Source organism: Doryrhamphus excisus, linkage group LG12, assembly GCF_037039965.1.
Source record: "Doryrhamphus excisus strain RoL-2023G ecotype Guam linkage group LG12, RoL_Dexc_Guam_v1.1, whole genome shotgun sequence".
NCBI lineage: Eukaryota > Metazoa > Chordata > Actinopteri > Syngnathiformes > Syngnathidae > Doryrhamphus > Doryrhamphus excisus.
In genome coordinates this window covers 7,598,395-7,617,961 of record NC_136368.1, presented here as the reverse complement: position 1 = coordinate 7,617,961, position 19,567 = coordinate 7,598,395, and the positions used below count along the sequence as shown (strand labels likewise).

Here is a 19,567-nt window from a genome sequence, read left to right as displayed (position 1 = left end):
CAGTGTAAAGCACTACACATTTTCACAATGTCTTTGAATGTGTCTTTTGAATGTCTGAATTGTATTTTTATGCTTAAAATGCACAATTCAGGTCAAACTTAAATGTTTAAACATGTATTTTCTGACTGTTAGGTCTTAGTCAATCATAAAACATAACCATGTGTTAATATTTAAAGAAAAAACATAAAAATGGCAAGGTATAACTTTAAATTTACACTAGGGAAAAACTGCAATTTATTGCTCATCCGGGTCATCAATGGGATAAAATATACTTGACACTTTTGTTTTTACTCCCATTTTCCATAAACTGAATTCAAAAAGATGCAAAACTTGTGCACAAAAAAAAGATTTCCATGAAATGTTCACAAATCTGTAATGGGGAGTATTTATAATTCAGTCACCTCACAGGTATATCAGGATGCAGAATATTATTGCAAAAGTGCGTCTGCCTGGCCACAACAAAAGGCCGCTCCAAAATGCTCAACTTCCAGGAATCGTGTGACGGTCCATGCAACACAGGGCAGTGTATTGTCATGGCGCATCATGAGGTGACAGCTGTGGATAAATGGCACGGCAAGCCTCCTCACGATATATCGCCTTAAATTGAAAATACCATCACGGCCATGGTGGAGGTCGGGTCAAGGTTTGGGCAGGTGTATGTTAAAGACAATGAACACAGCCGCATTATGAGTTTAGCCCATTACCATTCATTCACGACCATCACTTCAAAATGTGGCAGCATAATGCACGGCCCCATGTTGCAAGGATCTTTTACACAATTCGTGGAAGCTGGACATTTTGGAGTGGCCCTTAATTGTGTATAAAAACATTCCTGCATACATACGTGTTTGGGACGCTCTGGTTCATGGAATATATTTTGGGCTTTTATTGTGGCCAAACTAATAATCATGCTGTCTAAACAGTATCCTGTTATGCCACGGCTATACGGTGGATGAATGATAAGGAAATTATAAGCATACTGTAAGAGATTTAGCCAGATTTGTGAATGTTTGAGAGAAATAGGGGCGGCACGGCGGTCAAGTGGTTAGCGCGCAGACCTCACAGCTAGGAGACCAGGGTTCAATTCCACCCTCGGCCATCTCTGTGTGAGTTTCTGTGAGTTCTCCCCGTGCATGCGTGGGTTTTCTCTGGGTTCTCCGGTTTCCTCCCACATTCCAAAAACATGCTAGGTTAATTAGCGACTCCAAATTGTCCATAGGTATGAATGTGAGTGTGAATGGTTGTTTGTCTATATGTGCCCCGCCTCTCGCTCAAAGACAGCTTGGATAGGCTCCAGCACCCCCGCGACCCTCGGTAGAAAATGAATGAATGAGAGAAATTGACCTTTGTGTAGTAGAAGTTTAACATCCTTGAAAAATGGGGGTAAAAAGAAATTAAATGAACAAACCAGATCTCAGCTTCATGGGTTGAAAAATATTTTTATGAGCCATGATTTTTCCATTTAAGTGGGTTAAAAAAGATGCAATTACATACTGTACTGCAGGAGGCCATGATGATTAGTTGGAGGTAGTTAGGACTTAGATGAGACCTTCTAGTCGTTACCTATGCTGTTACTTACTAGTTGACCAAAAGAAGTACTGTGAGTGCATCTTGACAACCTAACATAAGTGTCCTCTCTTCCTCTCTCTCGACGCTTCCTTGTTGTAAGATAACGCGCAATAAAGTTCCCTACCTCAGCAATGACTTCAATCCCTCATAGAAATGAATCACAGTTGCACGTTAGTGTCTAGGTGGCACTAACTGCTTAACCCTTTCTCTTTCAGTGTTGTAAATTAGTAGATTCCCATCACCCATGTGCGTCCCGTAGACAGGTAATATAGCAAGTTGGCTTCACAAGGCCAAACGTTCAAGGTGTCAGGCGCTTGGGGTCGCGAGGGAACATGGAGGTCTGGCGCACATTGTGGAGCCCCAGGTACAGCATGCAGACTCTCTCTAGGCCTGGAAGGGGGACGGGTCATTCGATAAGCCAAGTAACTTAAAAAGGACAACTGTATTTCTCTCAGGGATTCCTTACCAATGCCACCACCGCCGTGTGGGGGGGCACCATAGCGGAAGGAGTCGATGTAAGCCTTGATTTTCTCCAGATCTATGAAATTAAAGAAATGTCTCATACAGAGAGTATTTGCTAGTATGGCTCAAAACAATCTGCACCCATTTTCTGGTGTGATGTCTAATTGTCACCTGCAGAGGGAGACATATCCTAAGTTACTGCAGGTCTTACCAATCTGGTGATGCTTGGCCCGTTCTGTCAGCATCTCAGCATCATGGATTCTCTGGGCTCCAGATAGGATTTCTTCCCCACGCATGAACATGTCATACGAGTTGGAGCATTTCTGGCCAAAAAAAGGTGACATTCTCATGCAAAACAGGATAAAAAAACACAATTCATCACTCAACAGCTTTCGCTCAGAAATATGTTTGCAACAGTTTTTAATGGAATACACCATCATCGTGTATCTGATCTACCAATATTGCTGCTCCGCTTTCTGCATAGCTGGGGTCGCTTCCATGTGGAGTTGATGGGAGACTTACCGGGTTGTTGGGATCGGGCATGGTGTAGAAAGGTCTCACAGCCAGAGGGTACTTGTCCAGCACGTAGAAGTCGGTATCATACTGAACGCAAAGGGGAAAATAATGATGTATAAAAGATGGCAGCAATACAGTTGGTGAACAAGCAGTGGAGCGTTACTATCTAAATCTGATGTGTCCAAAGTTTTTCCACAAAGGGCCGCATAAAAAATACAAAATCAAAGGACGCAGGCGGCCACTTTGATATATGTAGATATTTTTAAGTATAAAAAGGCCCCAAAGACTATTTACATATGTATAAAGCCAAAGATTTGTGTTGTTATTAGTAAACATTATTATTTTTTTGGTTTACATTGTGCCATTTTGCTCTATTTTTCATATTGTTGCTGTTTAAGGGTCTAATTTTCTTTCTATAATGAGCTAGGGGCCAATAATAACAAATGAGTGGTGGGCTGCACTTTGGACACCTGCCTGATGTAAATACAACCTGATGTCAACTTTCAACAACATATATGTATATTTCTCTACAGTTACAGTCATCCCTTGCCAACTCACGCTTTGAAAACAACTATGAATCTTTAAAAATCATTGCTGTTTCGTGGTTGACTATGGCCTATTATTAGTTTTAAAGGATGCATATTTACGCACATGTTACCTAATTTTGTTTAATGAAACATTTTCCACCAGAAAAATGGGTAAATGAACTAAAGCGCTGTGATGGTATGTAGTATTCTACACTGGGCACCAGGAGTCAGTAATATTACATTGCTAAGCACTTGTATTCTATTTGCGTCTTATTTCTTCTTTACTATATTGGGTAATGATGAGTGCTAAGGTGCTTATAGGGGTGTTGTTCCATGTCCAGAGGGCTCTAATGATGAAAGTTCTCTTATCACGGTCGGGTCTGGAACCAATTCACCGCAATAAATGCGAGATTACTGTATACTCAAGAAACGTTATTCCTTTTAAATCAAAATTTTTGGAATTGTCAGTAAAGGGGCAGTATTATCCGTCAATTCATCCATCCTATAATACCAGGGATCCCCCATCTGACCCGCGGCTTAAGGGGGCGACAGATCATGCTTTCCAGATACTGTTAAGCAGCTACACATTGCCCCAAACAGGAAACAGAATTGAAGTCGTAGCTGTCTTGCGGAACATGCTATAAAGCGCTGATTAGGTAAGGGAGCAGGAAGGCATTTTCCATTGATACTTTTAATCTAATACCAAATTCACTTCAGGAAGTACCTCACTCTGAGTCGCAAGCAGCGTTTTGGCATCTTTTCTATAACTTAAATACTGCATATTGTAGTAATTGTGTCATTTTGCACAAACCGTGTTTATTTGCCGAATGCATCCAGTAAAGCAGAGGTAGGGAACCTATGGCTCGGGAGCCAGGTAGGGCTCTTTTGATGACTGTATCTGGCTCTCAAGCATTTCTTACCACAATAAAAATGTATTTTTGCTAACATTTTAAAGTAAACATCACAGAAATGACTGTTAAAAATAATATTCAAAATCAACAACTTTCTTAGGCATTTTAATTTGTCCATCTATATTCTGCTGCAATACGGCCAACCATATCTATCTTTCCTGATGATATTTTCCAGGTCAAACACCAAAACTTGATTATTACTGGGTAATGCTGTAGTCTACCTCGGTCATTGAGATGTCAAAAAAACATGTAAATGTAAACTTTCCTCTTTTAGTCAAATAGCTAAAGCTGCAGAACCAAGCCTTCTGACGAAGATGGCCAAAAGAATGAAATACGTCTACGGAGTACGGTGCAAAACTAGTATTAATGGCAACAAGTATATGATTTATTATTAGACACTGCGCTGCTCACCAAAGTGTGCTGGCCACACCCCATTGGCGTGGGGTAGTGTGCCTGGTCTACGTAATTAGAGCCCATTATCTAAAACTGTTGGTCTTACATAAAAATGCACACATTTTATTGCATTCAATGTTTAAAAAAATGTATATGGCTCTCACAGATACACATTTTAAAATATCTGGCCTTCATGGCTCTCTTCGCCAAAAAGGTTCCCGACCCCTGCAGTAAAGCATAACGTGTTCATTACACAACATTATTGGAGGGAGAGCTGCTGCCTGTCGGTTAATATCAGTAATGAAGACAATCAGCCATCTCTAGTACCTACCTTTTCCTTAACAAGGCGACCAAGAAGCTTTTCATTTGGTGTGCTGAAGAACAAAACCAATTTTCTATCAGTAACGTGTAATGTAGCAGTTTTTTCTTCAAAACTTTTAGCAAAACTTTTCTATTTCTGATTATGTTTTCATTTCATTTTGTCTGAGGTGTGGCAATATCTGACCTTAGGTCTTCCTCATCGCCCATCTCCACCCCGGCTGCACGCAACATGGCCAAGGCCTCTGTGTACTCAAGCCTCAGAGTGGGCTCCAGGAATTTGAAAGGCTCGCTGGGGAACTGCTTGTTGACTGTCTGGATCTCAGTCTGGAAGCTGATGCAAACAGGCACAAAAGGTTACCACAAACAAGGAATTAGTCGCTCCGCTCATCCATCAATTCGTCCTAAACTGGACAAAATGAACCTAGATGAGCAAGTAATGCTGTCTATTTCTATGTTACTGAATTCCACCACTGGAAGGCAGTGTAACCCCATGAACATCCTCTTTCTGGCAATTACTCCTGCAGGAACAAAACTGACAGCAATATCTGCCAGAGCATACTCTGAAATGCTGAAATGGTTTTGTCAGGAACCAACAAAACCATTTCACATAATGATCCAGTCACAAACCCAAAACTTTCCTCATATTCATTCATGGTTGACATTACAACTCAAAATCACAACAGACTGAAGTCATACTCACTTGTCTCTCAGCCCCTTGAAGATCTGGACCATGGTGTCTGTGATGGAGTCAATCACCTCATGGTAATGGTAATTGAAGGCCATCTCGATATCCAGACCCACAAACTCTGTGAGGTGACGGTGGGTGTTGGAGTCCTCCGCCCTGAAAACTGCAATGAAACAAGAGAAGATTCATAAAAGTTTGTTGTGGATCATGTCGTTCCAAGTACGGCTTTACTTTGAAGTATTTCTAGACATCCGTGGATCCAATTCATATGCGAATGAGGACCCAAAGTAAAGGTGTTGTTTGGGTGAGCTCCCTCATTCCCTTCGGATGACTGGCAGGTCCATTTATGATGAATGACATGACTGTGACCATAACAGCAATAATTAGCTGCCAAACATAATTAGCCGTCTAATTGCTGCTGAACATCAGGAGGACAGTACATGTATGCACCCCACGTACATGACCAGCAATTTTAAAAAGCGGCATCAACAACCACATCATGGTTGCATAATTGACAGCGTGTCTAAGGAATATATGTAGCAGGGAACCATATATATTTCTACCAAGGCTGTCAAATGATCCTCAATCAAATTAATCCCAGTTTTCAAATTAATCGAGATTAATCATTTGCTAGTACATGTGAAATATGGCCATTTATACTGTATTTTTGTTGTGAACAGAAAGAGATAAATGATGTATTAAAAACTGAAAAATTTGGATCAGACTCAGGATGTTGCATTGTGCCGTAAATTGTGTGCATTGGCACGAAACAACTACGGTCCCACATAACCTAATGCCTTGACCACGTGATTATTAATTGTCAAGTCATTTTTACGTGTACTGCAAGACAATAGTACGTGCATTGTTGGTATGAGTATGACATTGTTGGATGGGTGTGCAAGTCCTGGCTTTGGTACTGCATGACGCCACGTGACAGCAGGCATTACCCTGATATGTTCTTTAATTCCTCTATTTGCAAGAGACAAGATAAGACAAGATACTGTACTCTAAAGAGCAGGAAGGAGGCAAAAACTAGAAAAAAACAGGCATGAGGACATCATGATCACTTAACAGAAAATCACAAGAAGACATTACAGAAATGGACACATCTAGAGAAGCTTTTGGTATAAATCCTATTTCTATGTAGAGATCACAACAGTTAATATTCTACATGTTTCATCACTAGCGTTGCTTGCTGTTTAAAGTTTACCTGGACCCACACAGAAGACCTTGTCAAAGTCAGCGCAGATGCACATCTGTTTGTACAGCTGTGGAGACTGGGCCAGGTAGGCGCTGGTCTTAAAGTAAGACACGGTGAAGACGTTGGCACCACCTTCGCTGGCAGCTGGAGGTAAACAAAGACAGCTTTAGCGAGATGAAGAAGGCTTGGCTCGCTCACAGTTCACTTTGTTTGAATAGACCCATGTTAGATACAGTATTTATCACAAAATATGACAAGCAATGCGAAGAAACACATTTTGTGGTTGAAAATAACATATTGTGCCCCATACTGTTGCAAACTGTCGACTGTACGTGTCATGGGTGTTGGCAAACAGGAAGATGTGGTTTTTGCAACAAGTACACTGTGTGGCTTCCCGGTCAAATAAAAGCGCCAGTTTTAAATTTTTAGGCGGCAAGCACAGTCGCTTTCATTGGCTGTTGAAGAAAGAAAGTCTTTCCTGTTTCGTTACCATTCTTTTTTTTAATCATTGCCCAAGAATTGACAGATTGTAGGCAATGTCTTGTGTAATTTTTTAGTATTTTTTAGAATGGGGGTGAATACTGTGCAGGATTTCATCTTCCCAAGCCAGAAATGGTTTCATGTTTTCTATGGTAGTTCACCGCAGTATGTTATGTTGTATTGGGATGGAGTACAGTAGCAGGAAAGCATATTTTATATCAGAATAAGCTGTATTCGTCTTATATGTTACCACACTATGAATGTGACTGTTACAAAGAAAAATTATAATTATGTTATCGAAATAAGCATAACAAAGAGAAGACAAACTAACCATACGTGATAATATTAGTTACTTCCAGAACAGGATGGCAAAAGCTTTTTTTTTTTTTTTGGGAATCGGTTCTGACATTCTGATTCCCCCGGAACCATTTCTTTTTTTAAACTTCTGGTGCCTCCATTTGGGGAAAATAAAACGAAAAGAGGTGGCGAGTGAGCATTTGTGTTTATCCATTGCAACAACAGACTGCTAATTTGGCTAAAATTGTGTAGAAAATAAGGATTGCACAAAGAAGGATGCATTACTCACAAGATCAACCCCCCCCCCCTTTTATGACGTTACGCCGGACTTTTCATCCTATTTTTGACGAGCTATGCTGGATGTCTTTCAACCAATCAGGTAAGCAAAACAATAAATGACGTGGATCTTATGCCAGCATAAAAGCAGCAAACATATGATACTTTACATTGTGAATACAGTGGCCAATTAAAATATCCAGCTAACTAATACTGTGTACTTTGTTCGTAAAAAAGGTTATATCATTTACAAAAAAAAAAAAAACATGGAGACAGACATTTCATCCAAGAATTTGTCTTCATTTCCTACCTCCTTTCAACCATGCAAACTTTTTATGACCCTCCCTCTCAAAAGAATCGGAATCGAGAATCATTAGGAACCAGAATCGAAACAAGGAATCTGAACCGGAATCACTCAAATTCAAACGATGCCCAACTCTATATCTGACTTACTTCGGCAATATCGTCATGTAATACCAGAATGTGAAAATAGTCGACACTCTGAGGTATAGTACAGGACAGTTTTGTAAAATGTGGACTGTCTTTTTGTTGTGTTCTTTTTTTATAACTGACAACAGTTTAGATTCACCTTTTGACTGGAAACATCAAAAAATGGACAGTTCCTACTGCAAATCAAGCTGTTAAACTGTCAAGTGACGGCTCAGTTTAGTGGGTAATGATATAGAAAGGATTGATGTCAAAGATTTCCCACGTGTGTGTGTGTGTGTGTGTTTGGCACCTGATATAATTTTAGGTGTCTGGATCTCCACAAAACCCTTTTTGGTGAGGGTATCTCTGAAGAGCTGGCACACTCCCGACTGCAGACGAAAGATGGCCTGGCTCGTGGTGGTCTTTGGGAGAGACAAGCAACAATGACCACAATTCGCTGTCATGAATTTGCCATGTGAGTTACTCATAAACGGAAAGCAAACACAGGAGTAAGAATTGAACAGTAAAAGTAAAACAAACAATTAACCAAGATTACTGTAAAATGGTCTCGTAAAATCCCCCACAGTGCGACAGTTAAACGGCGTGTCAAAACATAACTAAACAATGCCCGACTGGCTTTCAACTGCAGACACTCATGAAGGAAGGACCTCACCCTTTCGGTGTGTGTTCAATTTAAAACTTTCATTTTGCTCGAACATTTGTGACCAAAATAAGTCACGGATTTCATATGGCTCAACGGCGCACCAAAGAAACTAGTGCATTAGCCCACACTAAGCATCCACGTGTTGCTGACTCTGTGTGATGGATAATGGCTCTATTAAAATTGGGACACTACAGACAGATTCAAGTCGGCTGCAAAAAAAGTTGCCAGAACTTTGCTTACACAAAAGGGGAGGAACACTACTGAATTCAAGATTTCATTACTACCAGCCACCAGCAGGGGAAGGTCTTGTGTAAAGAAGACAGGGTATGCTACTAAACCTCGTTCCTCCTCCTTCAGACCCTCCTGTCACACTTCAATGCTGTGACTGGTTGGCGTTTGTAAATTTTTCACTTCTTTAAATTATGATTCCAGTTAGCCACAAATGTGTTGTGCAGTGAAATCTGGAGTAGTAATTGTTGTTCTTATCAATGAACTTTAATGCACTGAAACCTTGCCGTTTCATGCTGTACTGAGAAGAAAACAAGGTGAAAAATAATTTAGTCTAATTATAGTGTCATTTAATTGACTAAATGCATTAACGATCATTTTGGAATGAAAGGGTCACCCTTTGCAGAGAAGTTGCCCATCCGTTGTTTGGATTAACCTTTAGTAAAAACATGCATGCATCCATGAAAGTTTATTCACAAGGAACAATGTGTCACTAATGTGAGCGATAGTTTATTGAAGAAAAACAATCTTATAGTGATAGAGAGCAGACAAGTGGAAAGTATATCTTAAGTGTATCTTAAGGTTTTGAAATGGAGAATAAGCACATATTGTTTATAGTTTATGCAGACTTGTCCATGTAAATATGCAAGTTTGCAGCCAGTGGATAGTCTATGTTTTGTCCATTGAGAGGTGGATGGGTAGATGCACAATCTATGAAAATGATAATGGTTTAATTTTATTTGAATATACATACAAGTTACATTGGACTACATCACATAGTACAAATCGCAGTTTCACATGTGCAAAAGGAGGAGGACGAACCAAAGCACATACTGAAAAGTTGTGGGCTTTTCGTGTTGTTCGTTTAAATTTAGTTTTTTTTCTCTCTTGTAGAAAAGTATTGTATATGACATCACATTGTTTTATTTATGCACGATAACCAAGTCTTCAAATTTTAATATCTGCGGTATTAGAAATAAAATACTTGTACGTTCTCTATACACGGCATTATGTATTATCCTCACTGATCTTTTTTGCAGTACATTTAGCAAATTAAGATTACTTTTATAGTCAAAAATAACGGCGGTAACCAATTTATTTCGTTAATTACGTAAACTTTTTAGTGTAATTCACGCATGCATATCACTGCAAGCCACCCCGCTCTCTGCTATGAGGACATAAGGCGGCACAGTGTAGCTCCCCACAGACTCTGTCGCTTCTTCATAACTTTATTCTGAGCTGAACACATCAACAGCAGTATAATCCAAACACCATACATGTATGTATCTCAACTCTAAAACAAACATGTATCTACTCCGTTGATCATCGCAACACTTGCTCACTAAACAGATCCCGAGATGCTTTCACGGACACCCCGAACATTACAACGTCTTTATTATGTGTGCATGTGTGCTGTGAATCAGGGGCCACCGACAAATAGTCCAAATAGCACCACACATTACATGTAAACTGGAAATGACAATATATTTAAAAAATACTTTAAACATTAGTACAAAGACTGTTTTACTAGTGTCTTTTTGCTACTTTAAGTTAACATGTGATTAAACGCAGCTCCCATTTACGACACACCATGGGCACCAGAATGCACCAGGGCAGCCGCACAGGTTTGAGAGTAGTCTTAACATTTGCTGTTCAACTAACAGTGAGCGCTTATAAACGTGAGTGACCTGGTTATTTCTCATTCCTTCAATGCTAGACGCTGGTTGCACCGTCATATTGGAGCGTGTTGGGATTCGGACGCCAAGCTTGTCGCTAACTGCTGAGCTGAGTTAGCCATTAGCACTAATTGATATTGTTAGCATGCTATTTCAGTGTGTTTAGTGTACTGCCTATAGCTGAGATGTTACGCTGCTGTTCATTTGGGTTTATGTTGCTAACTGCTGGCTTTATAAGCATTGCAATAGGGTTGATGAATATTAATTATTCATAATTACATATAGTTAAAGGCAAATTGAACCAATTGACTATTTGAGAAGTATGTATCAAACTGGTAGCCCTTCGCAATCATCATCAGGACCCAAGAAGTAACTCTGGGTTTCAATAATAAAAAAAAGAAATGCAAAACAATAAGTATATTATATATATACTTATTATATATATATATATATATATATATATATATATATATATATATATATATTATTGTCTCTAACTTTGTAACCCTAAAACTAGCCTGTTTGCCTGTGTATCATTCCGCAGAACTGAGTAGACCAACTGTTAAGAATGGACAGTGGTTCTATTACTTTGCAGAATGAGGACAATATAGACAGATTCCACTAGGGAGTCCTTTAATTATGTGTATTAATTGTGTAGCTCTGCGTCTGTCGCCTTTCTTCGTGTCTTACCAAGTACTATGCTCTCTGAAGTTAAGCCAATTGCCTTTCAAATACTGGTAAGGGGTTGCACAGCCGTAAACGACACTGTGACATGGTGACAATTGCAAATTTGACCATTATACTATTATCTATCAATTACTTGTCAGTATTTAACCCAGACAAAGTACGTCTGTTGTGCCCAAACCTCAGAACTTGAGCAAACGGATACGACTCATTACGAACATTATGGCCGACGCTACCTGTTGAATATAAAACAACCGTAAAAGCGAGCCTGTCGTTTGTGCACCTCAAGTATGTATGAAATGAGTGGGTGTCTGCATACTTTGTACAGTGTCTATGCCTAACTGACGTTTCTTTTTTTTTGTTTTGTTTCCCTTCTTTAAAGCAACAGAAAATAAACCCAAACCAAAAGACGGTACTGTCTGTACTGCGGTGGTAATTTACCACAGACAAGTTTCATGTTTCAACATCGACTGAATATTTCTCCTGGCTTGCAACCTTTCCTTCATTTTATTAACTTATCTGGTGACTGTTTTCTAAAAGATCAGTTGTGTGTTATTGGATGTGGCAGGCACTGCTGCATATTGAAGTATACAAGGCTGTGCGATTGGGACACACGAAAAAAAAAAGATTGAACTTTATGGTAGACTAAACACTCGCTGCTTATATGCATACAATCAAAAAGTCAAAGTAATGCTTGGGACGAACAAGCACAGATTTGGCCACTCAACAAGAAAACAGCAGCTCTGTCTAGCTAATTTGCACAATCTAAATTAAATCAAGGAACCTTTTTCCACCGTGCTCAAACAAAGCGCATTGTGTTTAAAGATGGTTGCAGCAACATCACTGGGGAGGGTTTTATGGTCCCCTTTCCGAGTGTCAGTCTGCCAGTGTGGGAACCACTTTATAGCTTCACTGAGCTCAAAGTGCTACAGGAACAGGTGGTGTTGTGAGACGCAGTATTTGTGGTTGTGGTGTTAGTGCTTTACTCCATGGTGTGTGTGTGCATGTGCATCTGTGTGTAGGAGGCACAGATTACAACAAACATCTTTCCATCTAAAGTTGCTCACCTAAACACAACATCCCTCCCACATAGATTTATTGCAGAAGTGATTTACAAGGCATTGATAGAAACTTGTGTGCTTCCCTTTTCTAAGCATAGGGAATATTTAACATCTGTCGAAACTTTTCTTCTTCAACTGAGAAATGGTTGCATTAATAGAAATTTAGGAATTTATTTAAAAGCGCATTTTTTCATGGACATTTTCTATTTTGTGAAAAACAATGAAGACTGAACCTATCTCTAACATCACACCCACTATTAGCAGTTACAGCATTTCAAAAGCAGTAATGAATACAATAAAAAGGATTGTATGCATTTTTAAAACAAAAACTGTAAGAACACCACCATCGGTTAGCATATGGTACCAACAGTCATTTAAAAAAACAAACTGCACAAGTAAATGTCTGACAATTACAAATTAAACTGCATAAAAATTGTGAGGGGAAAAAACATTGAGCACTAAGTATGATCGTGCTATTTGTTTTTTGGGTTTTTTTTTTTTTAGGAGCGTCATGGCACCGCTCTTAACTATGTCTGACAATTACAAATTAAACTGCATAAAAATTGGGAGGGGAACAAACATTCAGCACTAAGTATGATCGTGTTATCATTTGTTGTTTTTTGGGTTTTTTTTTTTTTAGGAGCGTCATGGCACCGCTCTTAACTACATTAAATTCACAAGAAAAGACAAAGCCAGAGCCAGATGCAATCCCGAACTGTAGAAACATATCAAACAACCTTAATTCAAATAGATGGAAAATTATACATGTGTATTTAGTCAGCTACAATCTCCAAGATAGTCATAATTACTGTCCTTATTAAACAACACATTTCTCAGTGCCCACAGGTATCATATAATTATAGTTGCATATTACTTACACAGTCAACGGCAGAGGCATACTGCATAATACTGCATAACAAAAAGCGTCAGTATGATCAATTTGTTTCCCTAATTGCATCACAAGCTGAACTCAATGAATATTGTGACCATTTGTGAAAGTAAATCTCTAACTAAGCCAAGTGTCTAGTCTTTCTAAGAGGCCTTTTGGCAGCCTGGGAATGATTTGTGATGATGCGACTTTTAAGGCACTGAAGTTCTTTCGCTAAGATACACATCTCTCTTCATAGAAGAGGTCCCTTGACAACAACTTACCCTGAGATCAATCACTCTGTTGTCCAGTTTGGTGTCCTGGTTGACAGTGGCTCTGCCCTCCTGTGGGAAGACATAAAAGCTGATGAGGTGTGTAGGTTCTTTTTGGAAAAATCTTTGCGGCCACTGATGCACTAAGAGATGCTTGTCATGAAAACCTTTACTTCAAATATCAGCTTACATGCTGCTAAACCGTAAATTCTAAGAAGGGTAATGGATCCATGTAGCATCGCACTAAAACAAAAGACACCTGAAACTGGAGAAGAAAATGCAAAAAACAACCCCCCCCCAAAAAAGAAATTGTAAATTTTTCATCGCAAGGAACCAGAGTTTCCAGGGTCATGCATGTCTGACTTCCTGAGAGGACCCGCTGGGGTTTGAGCTAATAGCCTGTGTAGTCACATCCTGCTCCCAACAGCCCAATGCAGAGGGACAAAGGGTTAGACAGGCGGGCAAACAGGCCAGAGTCTCTAAGGGCATCATGTGCTTCAAGTATGCCAATGCCATGTTCGCTCCCAGCAGAAAACACTTGCTGCAACTGCAGATGTTGGCCTGGTGATTGCACAAAAAACAGCCACTGGGCTGTTGAAAGGGGTTTAATTATAATATATCAACAGCTATTGGGTATAAAAAAAAGCTTATTGTGGTGCTGAAACAAATAGGTTAAATTTAGTTCAAAGTCAACAAGGTTTTTTTTGTTTGTTTTAAAATTTTAGGCTTATACTATAAATTAAATAAATACCAGTAATTCTGTATTTGTAGATTGTGCATGGTAAAAAAAAAGGCAACATTTAGTGTCCGTTGCAAATCAAAGACCAAGAGCGTTGGTGTGAACGGGCATGTATAAGCGATACATCGCTCTCAAAAATATATCCAAACATCAACACTGAAAGGCTTCAGTGATACCTTGAAAGGTCATGATGGAAATGTGACTGCTGTTGCTGTGACATCATTTTCCAGCATAAGTGTGTTTGGCCACAATAACAAAAGGAAAATGAGCTATATCACTTGTTCCATTTTTTTCTCACCATTTTTGAAAATGAAGCACTATCAGTATGTCCAAATATTATTTTGAATGCTGTCATCAGCCACAGACGTGTGCACTGAACAGAATCTTGGTTAATGTGCGACAAGCTCATACCATTATCTACAAATAGCAACTCAAATTGAATTCACTACTGCATGCATAAAAGCATCTAATGATGCTGCATTAGAGCACAAAGCACTCTAATTAGATTTCTTAGTGCTCTTCAAGGATAAATGCATTTCAAATCACCATCTGAATGCTAGAGAAAAATCAAGAGGTGTCTGAACATGACGGATTTAATTTTCTTGAATTACCAATGTATCATTAAAAGCACCTTCTTTTTTCTAAACTAATAACTGTATGTTTCATATTAAGACAAATTAAGCTTTAAATGTTTGCACATCCATTTTCTATTTCTACCGCTTATTCTCACGAGGGTCATGGGGCTACACTGGAGCCTACCCCAGCTGATTGCAGGTGAGAGGCGTGGTCCACCCTGGACTGGTCCACCAGCCGATCGCAGGGCATATATAGACAACCATTCACACTCATTTTCATACCACTTTAGGAGAGAGGTTTAAATGATTGTATTGCATCCACCGCACAGTTGTGGCATAAAACATGCTGATTAAACAGCATGATCATTGCACAGGTGTGCCTTAGGCTGGCCACAATAAAAGGCCACTTCAGAATGTGCAGTTTTATTGTATGGGACGGGGGGGGGGATCAGTATTTGGTGAAACCACTATTTGCCTCATATATCGTAATCCCTCATTTTTTCCCATGTTAATTGGTTCCCAACCTGACTGTGTTAAGTGAATTTCCACAAAGTAGGCTTCCTTATTTAATCAAGTACTTGTCATTGTCATCACCTGTTTACAACCTTCTAAATACAGTTTTTAATCTTATATATTATATATATATATTGGTAGAACCCTCTAAACGTGAAATAACACCCCGTAGTTACCTTTACACTCTTATTATCCAATATAATAGACATAATACAAGAAAATAAGACATATTGTATAAGGCACAAGTAACACATTTCCTGTTCTGCACAGAACTTCCTGCGGTGGCAAATGTCTCTTCAATTCAACATAAATGACACCTAGTGATCAGTGTAGAATACTGCAAGTCATCACAGTGTTTGAATGCGTGATCTGAATGCCTTCTATTTGTATTTTAGTTCATTTAGGTAAGTTCTTACATGAAGTATAGCTTTTTACGGTCAAAAAATTACACTCTAGTGAGATATTTTTGTTGTCACCGTTATATTTGTCAAAACAAAAGTACCTTTACTTGTACCAGGCATTAAAAAGAACAAGAAACTGAAGAAATGGGGGTGGTCTAAAGTTTGTTCACCAATAGGCCATATCCAAACACAAAACAGATCATTTATTAAGATATTTTTGGAAAAACATGACTGAGACTGCGAAATGTGAAGCAAAAGTGGCAAGAGTGGGCCAATCCAGAGCACTCCAGATATCCTCAGTGGGTAACATGTCAGGTGAATATGCTGTCCATGCAAGAATCGTGATGTTTTCAGTTTCAGGAACTGTGTACATACTCATAGCCTTGCAACATGGGGCTGTGCATTATCATGCTGCAAAATGAGGTGTTGGTCATGGATTAATGGCAATGAGCCTCATGATCTTGCCACAGTATCTTGTGTACATTCAAAATGCCAACAATATCTTTGCCCATACCACAACCCCACTGCCGCCACTGATCTATCACTGCACTGACCCTTACCTCATCCCCCTCTCCATCAGGCCTAACAGCATCCTCCAACTGCAGGGGAAGACGGGCCTCTGCATGGCTGATGACGAAAATCTGAAAGAGCAAAAGTTCACCCTAATGAGCAAAAACCTCACTAAATGCAATATTCTGTGGGCATTTACAAAGTTGTCCACATCCGTGGAACACATTTTAATACAGGAAGGTAACTTTTATCCTGTGTTCACGGGTTGATAGATGAAAAAAGGCTTTGTTTCATATGAATGCAGCATTTCCCACTGTCGTCAACGGCTGAAAAAGCGATGAAATGCTTCTCACCTCCTTAGGTATTTGCATGTGTGTTGTGTGAATTTGGGTTGAAAATCCGAGAGCTCACACAGGAGTGATACTTGATACTGTAATGTGTAGGTGTTTCAGAGATTGCTGTGCCAAGTCATTTGCCAACATATTGGATGACAACATAGTGATGTGCAAGACTGATTGACACTGAATGATAAATTGTCCATTAGGCTACCTTCTCAATGTGAAGCTCCACATCCTGTTGGGAACAGCTCTCGATCTTCTGATCCACCTTCCTCACTAAAGCCTCCACATCCACAATACTTTCCTTGGTGATGCTGGTGGGCAGAGATGGAAAAAAATACAAATAATTAAATAAATGACACAGCACAAAGAAAAAAAGATCTGGTGGGAGGCTATCTGCATGAGAACATTTTTTCCATTAAGTGGAACATTTGTTTTGTTTGCGTGTGATGTGCTGCACATTCAAGAGATGGCGGGGGCTGAGACCACAGCTGACAGTATTTGCCAAGTGTCAAGACATATCTACTTTCATTAGGTATAATTAAAGATTGCAGCAGGATAGAAGGCTGTTAAACTGTTCCCACACATCTTAATCAGGCTAAAAAAAAAGACATGTGCACACTCGATATAAAACCTTCCATCTAAAATGTTGGTGCTCTTTAAAAGCTTTGATAAAAGTACGCTGGTATCAGCCAAGAACTACAAATGGCTGTGCTTATTTACGCTGATAGTTTATATAATGGTTGCTGCCCTTACAATTATAACAGCTAATCTTTAAGATCTTTTTTACAAACCTACATTCATTTTCATTGGTCAACCTGAAGCTCATCTCAAAGAATTTCTGTTGAATTTGAAAAGGGCGAAGTCCACTCAGACTGTCTAGTTCTACCAGCTGTGAAATCATGGTAACAAGCCTCAACAGAGAACGATACACCCACCCAGACTTTGGGGTCTAACAAGGTACAAGGGATCTCTAAAGTGAGACCATAAACTGTTGGTGTGAAATGAAACTGTGTGTGTGTTTAATGAAAAAAACAGGGTGCCTTTTGTTCCAAGTGAAAGGTCTTGGTGAATGTGTTCTCACTGTTTAAAAATAACCACATGTGTTACAGAATAGAAAATATTATAATATTTATATACGTATTATAATATACAGAAAATATTCCATTCCTAACAATATCAAAGCTGATACCACACGGTTCAGGTCTGTATTGTCAATGCCAGGAGCCTGAACAACGTGATTTCTCGCCATTCTGAGCAAATATGAAACAAAAATAGTTTTTCTCTCTTTTTGTGGGAACTGATATTGTCCTAAAACTACTCTTTCTTTTGGTATGTTCCATGTTTATATAGCCCTAAAACACAACATTATATGTGCCTTGAAAGATCTAAGTCTAAAATAGTCTAAAATGGCCGGGTACTGGAGGGGGTGTCTTTTGAAAAATATCTGGTCGTGAATGAGTTCATATATTGGGGTCTCGTTTGGCCCCAAAACAGCTGCTACAATAATCCTTTTCCCTCTGTTAGTCAAGTTAGATAAATACATCCAATATTAATGACTTCCACTGAAAGGCCCTGAGGTAGAAGACAATTGCGGACATATGGAGGTAAACACTGATTAACACAGGCCTGGCAGCTGGAAAATATCCTGACCATAGAACATATGTTTAGATTTAGACTTAGAAGTGGCATTGACCACTGCTTAAGAGCTTGAACGGAACTGAGCCTGCAGCGTGTGACGATCATCTAATTAAACTGCATGTGAGAAGAGGAGACATTCAATCGACAAAAGAAGATTTGCCCAGTAATATAATCACCGCCTTCAACAGTGAGAGGATTTACTTGTAATCCTGAGTATTAGCTTGTCAATCATCAAACGAAAGTTTGCAAAGTTGGACATGACACGAAAGCCCGGAGGAGTGATAGCCGCACCTGTTTTAAGATCCAGATAAAGCACAAAAAGGAAGGAAATTTGTGTTTAACAATTAAGTCTTTGTTGTAACAGTGCTTCTTGGCAATAAATCATACCACTGGAAAGTCTTTTTATTACGCTTTCAAATGCCGCCACATTTGTAAGAACCATGCATATGTGGGATGAGCTGCTGAGCCGAGTGAGTGGGTAGCGCCCATGGAAAATGTGCCAAATATTCTCTGCCAAAGCCAAACAGATTATTATGCTATTGACTCTTGTTTGCTGCTTGATGGATTGGATGATTGCAGTTTGAAGAAAAAAGCCTTATTGGCAATTTAACAATTTATTCATCTAACAAGCAGGAGCCTTAGTAGCGTGCGGAAGAACCATACACAGCCACAACAGCCTGGCAGCTCCTCCTTCTGCTGGGCACCGGCCCGGTCTCATACTGCTGTGGGATGGGATCCCATTCTTCAACCAGCATTTGTTGCAAGTCGGCCCACGTGGCCCTCAGCTGATGCCACAAGTGTTTAATGGCATTGAGGTCAGGACTGCTGGCAGGTCATTCCATGCTCTACATTCACAAATTCTGGAGGTCATCTCTGATGGTTTGAACGTTTTGAAGGTGCACATACGTAATACTTTCTGCTTGATTGTGTTGCGTGCACTGGCACCTCCAAGGTTTTGGGGGGTGGGCTCAGGACTAAGTGCATGTCTGGAGAGTGACGAGGCTGTGTCTACGGCTGTGTTCAGCGTGCCAGGTGATATGTCTGTTGGTCACTCTCCGAGAGGGGATGGGAGGGCATTCATTTTTCCTAATATTTCCCAGAATTAACTGGCAAAGTCCCAAAGATGGTCTGGTTGATTGTGATTGATGGGTTGGCGACCCCTGTGCTCGAGGATAGAAATGGGTTTGCCAATGGTTGCACACTCATTTGGATCTCTCTATACATTGAGACAGGAAGGGAAATTCCACACTACACCATCACGCTATCTCCACCATCGGCATAGCATTCTCTGCATCGACACCACACTTTGATCCAACTGCCAGAGGCAGAA

General features: G+C 39.7%; 1 protein-coding gene across 1 annotated transcript in view; it reads right to left on the bottom strand.

The window, feature by feature from the left end:
• Nucleotides 1–1,423: 1,423 nt before the first annotated feature.
• Nucleotides 1,424–19,567, bottom strand: part of dars1 (aspartyl-tRNA synthetase 1) — a 31,215-nt gene continuing 13,071 nt past the window's right edge. Inside the window, exons 7-18 of the mRNA XM_058082403.2 lie at nucleotides 16,808–16,910; nucleotides 16,309–16,389; nucleotides 13,533–13,592; nucleotides 8,378–8,489; nucleotides 6,595–6,729; nucleotides 5,400–5,547; nucleotides 4,884–5,030; nucleotides 4,710–4,752; nucleotides 2,554–2,634; nucleotides 2,243–2,354; nucleotides 2,036–2,107; nucleotides 1,424–1,959 (exon numbers count right to left, since the gene is read on the bottom strand). Coding sequence (XP_057938386.2) covers nucleotides 1,868–1,959; nucleotides 2,036–2,107; nucleotides 2,243–2,354; nucleotides 2,554–2,634; nucleotides 4,710–4,752; nucleotides 4,884–5,030; nucleotides 5,400–5,547; nucleotides 6,595–6,729; nucleotides 8,378–8,489; nucleotides 13,533–13,592; nucleotides 16,309–16,389; nucleotides 16,808–16,910 — 1,186 coding nt within the window. The 3' untranslated portion in view covers nucleotides 1,424–1,867. The remainder of the gene's footprint in view (nucleotides 1,960–2,035; nucleotides 2,108–2,242; nucleotides 2,355–2,553; nucleotides 2,635–4,709; nucleotides 4,753–4,883; nucleotides 5,031–5,399; nucleotides 5,548–6,594; nucleotides 6,730–8,377; nucleotides 8,490–13,532; nucleotides 13,593–16,308; nucleotides 16,390–16,807; nucleotides 16,911–19,567) is intronic.